Below are 11,470 nucleotides of genomic sequence, written 5' to 3' on the forward strand. Positions count from 1 at the left end.
GGGACATTTAGAATGAGAGGTGGCACAGAATCTCCCGGCATTTGGGAGACTGAAAGACAACCCTATGGAGAATGCCTGGCCAGCCCCAGAGCTCCCCAGGGGGAGTCAGGATGTCCGAGAGACTCTGTGGAGCTGCCAACCCTCCCACCCCTGGGGCTCCAACCCTCTCCCTGCGCTCCCTCCCCTCCACTGCCAGCCTGTAGTGGCGACTGCTGCAGCCCTCCCTGGTTGCTTTATTTATTTATTTTGCACCAACAGGGTTGCTGCAGACTCATTCTCGCCCGGTTTAAAAGAGAGAGAGGAAAAAAAAAAAGGAGAAATGCTCTCTGGCTCTTCTCTCTACCTCGGTCTTGGCAGCAAGCGGCCGCAGCAGCAATAGCAGCAGCGCCCGGCAGGCGGGCAGGCGGGCAGGCGGGGAGTGAGGCACACGGGGAGGTGCGGGCCGAGGGGCAGCTTGAATGGGACGGGCCCCCAGCCCTGGACAGATGCGGTGCCCAACTTGATGCCACCCTCCGGCTTCTCTGGTAAGTGCCCCCACCTCCTGTCCTGGAGCTGCGGCTGCCCTTCTCCATAACATGCTCAGAGACAAGGCCAGACCCACGAGGGCTAGAGGGTTTGTGCCCACTCTGCCCCCAGTCCACCATTGATCTTGGCCCTTTAGGACTTTGATGGGAAAAGTAAGATGTCCCAGGTGCCCCTGGGCAAAAGGACTCCAAGGAGCTCTCCCTCCATTTCCCAGGCGCTCTACCTCTGGGAAGGATTATTTTGCAGTCAGTGTGGATATTCCAGAGATCTTTCCTCCAGGAGCCCCCCTGTCCCCGGTGTAGTTCCCCATGCTTCACTCAGGTCTGCTTTAAAGAGGCTGTCCAGTATCAAATGTGTCCCTGGACTGGCACACAGAGACAAGAAGAAAGACCCCTCCTTCTTGAGGGTGATGCCCCTGGACCCCAACCCACATGAGGAGAGAAAGAAGTGGTTCTGACACCTATCTCTTCCTGCAAAGTGGCTGGGAGCCAGTCCCATACCCACGGAGCTTAGCAAAGGAAGCTTGTGATTACATTAGCCACCTTTAAAGAGAATGGGGCCGGACCTGCCAGCCCCTGGTCTGGCAGACTCTGGAGACTAAGAAGATGCTCACAAGAGTGGGAAGGGGGAAAGCTGGGTTACACGCTTCACTGCACTTTTGCTGAATGCAGGAAAGAAGGAAGAGCAGGAACTGCAGCAGTAGTGATAAAGAGCTAGCTGTCAGGCGGACTACCCAGGACAGGCACTGGGGGAGGGAGGCCAGGGATGAGGGAAGCTGGGACATTGCTCCCTGGAGAATTCTTAGCATGCCATCCATACCTGTTAGTTTGGGATAGGGAACAGAGGAGCCTGCTCAGTAGCCCCAGCTGGGCCATTCTTTCTCATGCCCAAGCCTCAGAACAGTGTCCCACGTCCCTTGCTCTTTCGGCCTCTTTCCTCTTTCCTGAACTACTATGGTCCTCTGAAATAGCTGTAGGGTAGCCACCTGAATGATCCTTGTGGGAGGGGGGATAGTGTGGGAAATAAAGGGGGAAAAAAATCACACTAACTCTTAAACTGTCTTTCCTAAGTTCCAGCTGGGAGAAAATGGCCCATGTGGTAGAAAGCTGACCTCATAGGGCCCAGAAAGTCAGAAGTCTGAAAGGTCAAAGGTGACTGGGATCTGCCTCTAGAAAGAAACCCAGGCAGCCTGCCTCCCAGGGAGCATTAATTCACTCTCATCCTGTCTCTGCAGCCATCCCTTACCAATTCCAGTACTTCCCCTCTCTTGGGGTCCCAGTGGTCATTGAACAGGGTGGGTCCACGGCATCTCTTCTCCTCTGTCACCTCATTCAGCCGCCAGTGGTCATCACAGTCACCATCTTCCTAATTTTTCCCAGGCACCTGGCACCCAGAAACTTACTTTAAGTTGACAGACTGGGCACACAGCCTGTGCCAAGATCTCCTATGCCAGCCAAGGGCCTGCTTACTCCCACCACAGTATCTGGTCAGACACTGTCCCTCCTCACTCGTCTGGGCCTCCTTGGCTCCCATTGTGTCTCTTGTGCCTTTCTCAGGCAGCAGAGGCCAAAGGCAACAAGAGATCTCTCTCAGACTCCCACACGGGGTTTGAATCAAAACACCACAGAGGGGCATGAGAGAAGCCTAAGTCTGAGGACCAAGCAAACAATGCTCGGCCTCTCTTGGGTCCCTTATACCCAATGTCATCTACAGAGGAGGTGGGCTGCCCTTGGGGCTCTGGTGAGGGATTCACGTGTGCCCTGCATCCTCTGCCACATTTAATGTGTAGCTTGGCTGTCATCCATAAGGCGTTCTGGGGAGATTGCCTCGTGTTAGTCTGGGGCCTCGGGCCCTGGGCCAGGCTGGAGGAAGGCAGAGAGGCAGTGAGTGGAGCTTGGGGGGCCGAATTGAGGCCCACATGCTTCCCAGGCTTGGATGACTTAGTCAAGGTGAGGCCTCTCTCTGATCAGGATCCAGGGGTATGACCCCCGTAAGCCTTAGACAAAGCTGTGGGCAGATGAATGAGAGAAGGGTGGGCAGAGAGGGACAGGGCAGAGACTAGGAGAGCAGCTGTCGAGAGAAGGGACCTGGGTATTTCTGGATCTCTGAGACGGAGGGAAACTCAAAAGTTACTTCCCTGCTTCTTTCTGTCCTGTTCCCATAAAATCTTCCCCACTGGGCTAGGGTTCCAAGAGCTAGTAAGCACTCGGCCTGTTACCCAGGGGTGGTGGAGGGGAGCAGAGAGTCCCCAGACAGGAGGCTCCAGGGAGTGTACTGCACACTACCCGGCCACACTAGGACAGGTAGCTCAATCCCTCTCCTCTACGGAGGCTCAGGGAAATCCATAGTACCCATCATCTGAGCCACTTTCCAAAAAGGGCCATGTCATCCTCTGTTCCAGGAGCAAAGAGGGCATGGCTGTGGCCACAGCTCCAAAGCAAGCCTGGCCCCCATGGCCCCCCGTCTTTCTCCTGCTCCTCCTGCCGGCAATGGAAAGCAGTGGCAACTGCCCTGCTGTGTGTGACTGCACCTCCCAACCCCAGGCAGTGCTTTGCGCCCACCGGCGACTGGAGGCTGTCCCGGGGGGACTCCCGCTAGACACTGAGCTCCTGGACCTGAGTGGGAACCGCCTATGGGGGCTTCAGCAGGGAATGCTCTCCCGCCTGGGCCAGCTCCGGGAACTGGACCTGAGCTACAACCAGCTGTCCACCCTGGAGCCAGGGGCCTTCCACGGCCTGCGCAGCCTACTCACCCTGAGGCTGCAGGGCAACCGGCTGCGAATCATGGGGCCTGGGGTCTTCGCGGGCCTGTCTTCCCTCACACTGCTGGACCTTCGCCTCAACCAGATCGTCCTCTTCCTTGACGGCGCTTTCAGGGAGCTAGGCAGCCTCCAGCAGCTGGAGGTTGGGGACAACCACCTGGTGTTTGTGGCTCCGGGAGCCTTTGCTGGGCTGGCCAAACTGAGCACCCTCACCCTGGAGCGCTGCAACCTCAGCACTGTGCCTGGCCCGGCCCTGGCCCGCCTCCCAGCACTGGGGGCCCTAAGGCTCCGAGAACTGGACATCGGGAGGCTGCCAGCGGGGGCGCTGCGGGGGCTGGGGCAGCTAAGGGAGCTGGAGATCCGCCACTGGCCAGCTCTGGAGGCTCTAGAGCCAGGGAGCCTGGGCGGGCTCAATCTCAGCACCCTGGCCATCACCCACTGCAACCTGAGCTCGGTGCCCTTCCAAGCACTGCACCACCTGAGCTTCCTCAGGGCCTTGGATCTTTCTCGGAACCCCATCTCAGCCATCCCAGCCCGCAGGCTCAGTTCCCTGGTGCGGCTCCAGGAGCTCCGACTGTCGGGTGCCTGCCTCACCTCCATCGCGGCCCATGCCTTCCATGGCTTGACGGCCTTCCACCTCCTGGATGTGGCAGACAACGCCCTCCAGACACTGGAGGAAACAGCCTTCCCTTCTCCAGACAAACTGGTCACCCTGAGGCTGTCAGGTAACCCCCTGACCTGCGACTGCCGCCTCCTCTGGCTGCTCCGGCTCCGCCGCCGCCTGGACTTTGGCTCAACCCCACCTGCCTGTGCTGGCCCCCAGCACGTCCAGGGGAAGAGCTTGAGGGAGTTTTCAGACATCCTACCTCCAGGGCACTTCACCTGCCGACCAGCCCTGATCCGAAAATCCGGGCCGCGCTGGGTCATGGCCGAGGAGGGGGGGCATGCCGTTTTCTCCTGCTCTGGAGATGGGGACCCAGCCCCCACTGTCTCCTGGATGAGGCCTCAGGGGGTTCGGCTGGGGAAGGCTGGGAGAGTGAGGGTCCTACAGGATGGGACGCTGGAGATCCGCTCTGTGCAACTCCGGGATAGAGGGGCCTATGTCTGTGTGGTCAGCAATGTGGCAGGGAATGACTCCCTGAGGACCTGGCTGGAAGTGATCCAAGTTGAACCACCGAATGGCACTCTCTCTGACCCCAACATCACCTCGCCAGGGATCCCAGGGCCGTTCTTCTTGGACAGCAGAGGGATAGCTATGGTGCTGGCAGTTGGCTTCCTCCCCTTCCTCACCTCGGTGACCCTCTGTTTTGGCCTCATCGCCCTCTGGAGCAAAGGCAAAGGCCGGGTCAAACATCACGTGACCTTCGACTTTGTGGCACCTCGGACCTCTGGGGATAAGAACTCTGGGGGTAACCGGGTCACTGCCAAGCTCTTCTGACCTTTCCTTCCACAGTGGGGCCTCATCTAGGCCAGCTTCAGATATCACAGTGGGAGAGAACCAAGGCTGCTTGGAGTGGACATTCATCCCAAACGGCCCAGATTTTCCCCTTTCTGCCCACACCACGCCAGCAGCAGATGCTGCCTCCTCATAGCCTGTCTCCTCAGGCTTTTGCAGTTTAAGGATAGCATTGTCATCTCTTCCCTGAGAGTCCCAGGAAACGGAAGGTGTAGATCCTGCAGTCAGCCCAGCCCTCCCCGCACACCACATACAAAGCAGGGACTATAACCCTCCAGTCTGCCAGCCTAAACTCCACACACACTTACACATACCCTGAATAACCAACGCCAATTGCCAGCCACAGTGATAAGGCTACTTCAGGGGTGGGGCTGGAAAGTGCAACTGCTTCTTGGAGTCTGCTCCTTCCCCAGGTGGTGTCCCTCTCTCCCTCCCGCTGCTCTGTCCCCTCTCTAGGCACAAGGAACTAGGGCCAATGACCTCAAGCTAGAGAGAAGAGGATGTGACGGGGTACTGGGGATGGGGGGGGGCACAGACTACACACTGGCACTGGGTCTGCATGAGCCCCCCACCCCCGTCATATCATTAAAGCTGCTGTCACATCATTAAACCTGCTATCTAAAGGCCAAGACAGTGGCAGCCACAACTAAATGTGATCGCTCAAGTTTTCTTTACTTCAGTCTTTTCCACCCCTTCTTTCTGTCAGGATCCCGCTTCCTACCCTTCTGCCTGCCTATTAAGCCTGTAACAATGACCTTGCCTGAATCTAACGAGCCTGACAGCCAAAGGTTTATGCAAAACGTTGCCCGCCATGCCTGAAAAGATCAGCACCCTCAGGCCATTTCCATGTCAGCCCTTTCCTCTGTGTGCTCCATTTCCAGAGTTGGAGGAGAGAGTCTCTGCCTTCCAAAGGATCCTTCTGCAAAAATTCCAACCCAGGACACCCAGCTCCTCCCCTTTCTTTCTCATTCTGGTTCAATCTCCCGACCGTTCCTGTTGTGCAAATCCCTAGTGCCCTTGGTGGAAAGCAAGAGAACCTCCACAAAACGAGAATCTGCAGCTGTCAAAGGAGAGAGACCCAGAACACAACAGGACTAGGTTTGGAGGAGCAAGGTGGGAGGGGCACTGTGAGCTCTAGTGAAAAAAGTGGAGGGAAGAAGGAGCAGCAGGAACTGCACGCCTTTCCGCTGTCCTTACGGAGACCCCAGATGCTGAGGTGGAGTGGGAGGAGAAGATGCTGACTGCCTCTGAGTGTGCTTCAAAGAGAGGGCAAAGCAGTGTCAGAAAAAGTGGAGATGCTGAGAGCTCAAGAGAGATAGAAGCAGCCTCAGCATCATAGCAAGGGGAGGAGTGAAAGGAGAGGAAAGGAGCCGGGAGGAGGGACCGAGAAGTGGAGAGTCACGAGGTCCCGGGGAGCCTCTCTTTCTCCCTCCCTCCCTCTCTCTCTGCAGCAGCATCTGCACGGCATCCTCAGTTCCCCTCCATCTTCTGGGCCCCCACCCATCCCTCACCCAACAATCTGCAAGCATCATCAGGTTCCAAGCCATTCCTGAAGTCATAGTCCTTGCTCTGGGGAGACTCTACGCATTAGAAGACTCCCAGCCCAAACTATCCCTGACAGGTGAGAGAAGCTGTCACCGTATGGAGGCAGCCAGACTTCACCAGAAGGCAAACACTTCAGCGGGGCCGAGGTGGGGATGTGGGGGTGGGGTGGAGAGGACGCAGAGGTGACTGTGAAACCCAGCAGTTTGGAGAGTGAGGCTGGGGAATCAGGCAATCTTGAGTACCCTGGAGCCTCCAACCCTGCCCCCTACCATGCACAGACAGCTCTCTTAGCCTTGCAGCAACCTCTCCTCTCCAGGTTGTAAGACACTGGAAAGGTTCCCCTGGGGCACGCCCCTCTTCCCCCATCTCCAAAATCTTCCACCAGCTGCTTGTTAGACGGGGACTTGGGGGACAGGTGCCAGAAGTTCTCGTTTCAATTGTGCACATTGCAATGCAGAGAAGGGCAGAAGCAGCACTGCGGTTCTGGGAAATCTGCTCTGGGAAGCAGCCCCTCCCTGAGGCAGTGCGGAACAGACGACATGTGTCTAGATCAGGAGCTGCTGCTGCCTGCGCCCCACGGCCTCCAGAGCAGCCCAGGAGAGACAGACTGCGAGTCACTTGTGCAGTGCTGTGCTTAGTCGCTCAGTCATGTCCAACTCTTTTCAACCCCAGGGACTGTAGCCCCGCAGGCTGCTATGTCCATGGGGATTCTCCAGACAAGAATACTGGAGTGGGTTGCCATGTCCTCCTCCAGGGGATCTTCCCAACCCAGGTCTCCTGCATTGCAGGTGGATTCTTTACCAGTTGAGCTACCAGGGAAATCCCGTGAGTCACTTAGGTGATTTCAAATTTTCTGGTATCACATTGAAAAAAAAAAAAAGGCAACAGATACAATTAATTTTAAGACTATAGTTTATTTAACCCAGTGTACCCAAACTATGATCATTTCAACATGTTATCAATATAAAAATGAGTGATGAAATATTTCACATTACTTTTTCATACTAGGCCTTTGAAACTTGGTATATCCTTTACACTTACGGCACATTCCAGTTTGGTAACTAAATTTTCGCCAGAAATACCTGATCTGTATTTAGGTTTCATAAAATTCACTGTTGAAAAAATCAACTCATACATCCAAGTTTTTCCAACTATATTAAAAGTCTTCTAGGGACTTCCCTGGTAGGCCAGTGGTTAAGACTCTGTGCTTCCCCTGTAGGGGTGCATGGTTCCAATTCCTGGTTAGGGAACTAAGATCCCACATGTAGCTCGGTGTAGCCAAAAAAAGTTTTCCATAACTAAATATTGGTTTTAACACTTAAATTAACTGAAATGAAACAAATTTTAAATTCCACTCCTCAGTCACACCAGCTATCTTCCGAGTGTTCAATAGCTACATGTAGCCAGTGGCTACTGTATTAGACAACACAGCTCCAGATGTTATAACTCTAGGTGTAGACTAGGGCCTCCCCAGCACAGGTGAGAAAAGTATCCCCCCAAAAAACACATTCAACCTAGAGGAAATGCCTGTGGGGCTCCCCCACCCCCACTACCACCCCTTGCTCTCCTGATACAGCCTTTCCAGAACACCGTCAATGAGCGACACTAATTACTGTAACAAGGTTACTGGGATGAGCACTTGTACCACAGCTTGTACCATCATCAGTAAGCCAACTGCTTACCTCACCTGTCTGGAAAGGCTGCTTTAGCTGGGGGGCAGGGGTGGTATGTGTCTGTGTGTGGACAAGTGTGTAACGACAAGCAAAGACCTGGGCAAGTGGTATGTGTGTATGTGTAGGAATGTTATGGTCCGCATCACAGGCAATCCAATGCCAGCTCTCCCCTGGGGCGACAGCCGTGGAGATAGAAAAGAAATAACACTTATTTTATGTCAGTGGTTATATGTAGGATTTCTAATTTAATCCTCACATCAAGCCTATAAGATAGGGAATCTTGGCTGATGGAACTAAAGGTCAGGTAGATTAAGTAACATGCTCAAGTACACAGAGCTAATTAGTAAGGGAGCTGCTTCTGAACTTAGGGCTGTCTGACTCAAAAGCCAAATGCTTTCCACGACATTGTCGTACAGCTCCAGTCACTGTCTGCTCTCATTACCCGCTTCCCCAGGGTGTCTCGGCTGCAGGAACTGACCTGTGAGAAAGGTAAAATCCAGGGGACATCCTCCGCCCCACCTACTCTGCCCAACTCTTAAGGAAAACTGAGGTCAGCTGTTGATCCTCACCTTCTCTCAGTAACTCTAATGCACCTGATTCAGGACGCAGAGGATCAGTTGTTGGTTTTTAATCTTTTTTTCTCAGTCTCCTCTCCCAATGCCCTTGCCTCTGCCCCAGGGACCAGCAGAAAGAAGCAGAAATTCCAGAAATCAGATGAAATGCCTGGATGCCAGCAACATAGCCTCTTGTGATTAAAAATGGAGGCTTCAGATTTCATAGGTGCTTTTCAGAGTTCTAACCTTAACAACCTCTTAGGTTATAGAGCGGTGGCTCAGGAATTTCCACTGTGGTGGGGTGATTGGTGAACTGCTTTACTCTCGAGAAGAATTCAGCTCTATTCACCTGCCTACTCCTGCTTTAGAGAACCTTCCTGAGATCATCCTGCCCAATCCTCTCTCTACCCCTCCTCTCTTTCATTTCAGACACGATCTCATCTAAGCTGAGAGAAATCTGGACCCACAGACATTCTGGCAGCACTTCCACACTCCCTATTTTGGTTCCTGAGATACTCTAATTTCCCTACGTCCTTTGCTGGGCTGTTTCCCTGATTCAAAAGAAGAGCATGCTGCAAGGCAATGATCCTTAACTTTGAGAGTTACAGACCCCTGTGAGAATACCCGGTGCACGCAATGGACAGAAATGCTTAGAGAACCTCTGCTGGGAGAAGCCTCAGGTGGCAGGGAGAAAGGTGAAGGCTTAGGCTTCCTGGGCTCTCCAGGTCCATTAGAGGCACAGAGTAAAGGCTAAGAAGGGCTATGGTGTGAAGTAGCTAATTGCATAAGTAAGAGCAAGTGATAGGACAGATCCTATAAGAAAACATACTGTTGCCTCCAGCCACTCTGCTGCCCTCCCTGCCACCATTCTCCCTGTAGCATCCATCTCTCAGCGAGATGCAGGAGGCTTTGGGTAGGACTTTTGCTCTAAGAAGTCAGTGTGGTGGTGATGTAGGCTGGAGTGTGTGAGATAAGGAACTCCTGAGTCCTCTTCCTCCAAACTGCTTTGTAAAGGGGGATTAAGGAGAAAGACTTCGAGTTGGACGGCGGTGGCCAAAGAGGCTGAGGAGAGTGTCTCTCTCCTAGGACGCCTGCCACAACTCATTAATCTGACCTAAAGACAGAAGACTAGCACCAGCATAATTTCTGATACTAAGACCCACGCTCCCAGTTGCTGCTTTCTGGTGAAGACCCTTGAGTGATGGGGCGAATCCTACAATGGGCAGAGCCACTGTGTTGGTTTCCAAAACCTCAGATGGAGCATCATTTGAATGGTTTGCATGTTGTCCAAGAAGGGAACTCTGTAAGCAGCAGGCTCTGGAATTACTGTGTTGAGAATCCCTCCCTGTCCAGCCCTCTAGCTACAGTCTACTTCCCTGCTTTGCCTTGTAGAGTAGAAACAGCTGCCCACTGAATTCTGGGCCACCCACACTTTAACTAGTTTCACCTGCTGCCACCTACACCTTGTTCAGAATACTCTTCAAGGAAATAAAATGGACTCTCTAGAACTGGAGATAAGAATAAAGAAATCGCAATTCACCCAAGCCCAATTTGTCCTATGTCGTCTTCTTTTTATTGTGACTTTTTTTTGTTATGCAAGTATTTTTTATTTTTATGGATCTGAATTTGTCAGCATTTTCTTTGATAACTTCTAGGTTTCACATCATATTTAGAAAAGCCTCCTACTATCTAAGCTTATTTAAAAATCACCCTATGTTTTCTTTAAATACTTTAAAAATGTCCTTTTTTTATACGTAAGTATTTAGTTCACCTGGAATTTATTTTGGTGTTAAGGTGTGAAATAGAGATCCAATTTTGTTTTGTGTGCTAAGTCACCTCAGTTGTGTCCAACTCGTTATGGCCCTATGGACTGTAGCCCACCCAAGTTCCTCTGTCCATGGAATTCTCCAGGCAACAATACTGGAGTGGGTAGCCATTCTGTTCTCTGGGGGATCGGGGGATCTTCCTGAACCCAGGGATCAACTCACACCTCTTACCTGTCCTACACTGGCAGAGGGGTTCTTTACCACTAGTGCCACCTGGGAAGCTTTTATCCTACCCTTATCAGATATCCAAAGTATACGAACAGACAATTTACAGAAAAATATAATTGCCACTTAAACATACTAAGAGATGCTCAACCTTATAAGAGAAATGAAAATTAAAATTGCAGTGAGATGCCATTTACACTATCAGATTGTCAAAAATCCAAAAGTTTTATAACAGGCTGTATAAGCTTGCTGATGGCAGAGAAAACTGGTAAAACTTCTGTGGAAGGCAACTTGGCAATACTATACTTACCAAAATCCTTTTCAAATGTTGTTGGTGGAATGCAAATGAGAAAAATCTTTATGGAAGAAAGAGAATTTGTGAAACTGTATATAGCCAAAAAAAAAAAAAATACACACACTGGTCAGACTTAAATGTTTGCAGCCCTAAATGTTTACTGTACAGATATACAAGAGACAAACAAAATATACTTGGGTGTCAATATAATGTTAAAGGACTGATTGAATAAACCTTAATACATGCCTCAAGCTTACTGTGAAACTTAACTATTAGGCAGATACATGTGTACTGCTACAGAAAGATATCGGGACCATGCAAAAAGAAATTGCAAAATAGTCATATATAACATGTTACCAACTAGATAATATATATAAATTTAATGTATGCATATTATAGAAATCTTGCGGGAAATCCACAAGAATCTGGTAAAACCGATTGCTTCTTTAAGGATGAGAAATCTGTTCATTCCTTGGTAGAATGTACATGTATTACTTATTCAAAACACATATATTTTTTAAATTAATACAAAACGGAAAACTGAGGCTCAATGGCATCTCCTTAGTTGACTAAACATATAATCTTGCATTTATTTTACAAACATTTACTGCATGCTTATCATGTGCCAGGCATTGTGACAGATCCTGGTGCGCACGATTCCCACATTACA

General features: G+C 51.5%; 1 protein-coding gene across 1 annotated transcript; it reads left to right on the forward strand.

The window, feature by feature from the left end:
* Positions 1 to 477: 477 nt before the first annotated feature.
* LINGO4 (leucine rich repeat and Ig domain containing 4) lies at positions 478 to 4,724 on the forward strand. The gene is made up of 2 exons (XM_068991640.1): positions 478 to 524; positions 2,930 to 4,724. The coding sequence occupies exon 2, from the start codon at positions 2,940 to 2,942 to the stop codon at positions 4,722 to 4,724; it is 1,785 nt and encodes a 594-aa protein (XP_068847741.1). The 5' UTR covers positions 478 to 524; positions 2,930 to 2,939.
* Positions 4,725 to 11,470: the final 6,746 nt, after the last annotated feature.

This window comes from Capricornis sumatraensis, chromosome 2, assembly GCF_032405125.1.
Source record: "Capricornis sumatraensis isolate serow.1 chromosome 2, serow.2, whole genome shotgun sequence".
NCBI lineage: Eukaryota > Metazoa > Chordata > Mammalia > Artiodactyla > Bovidae > Capricornis > Capricornis sumatraensis.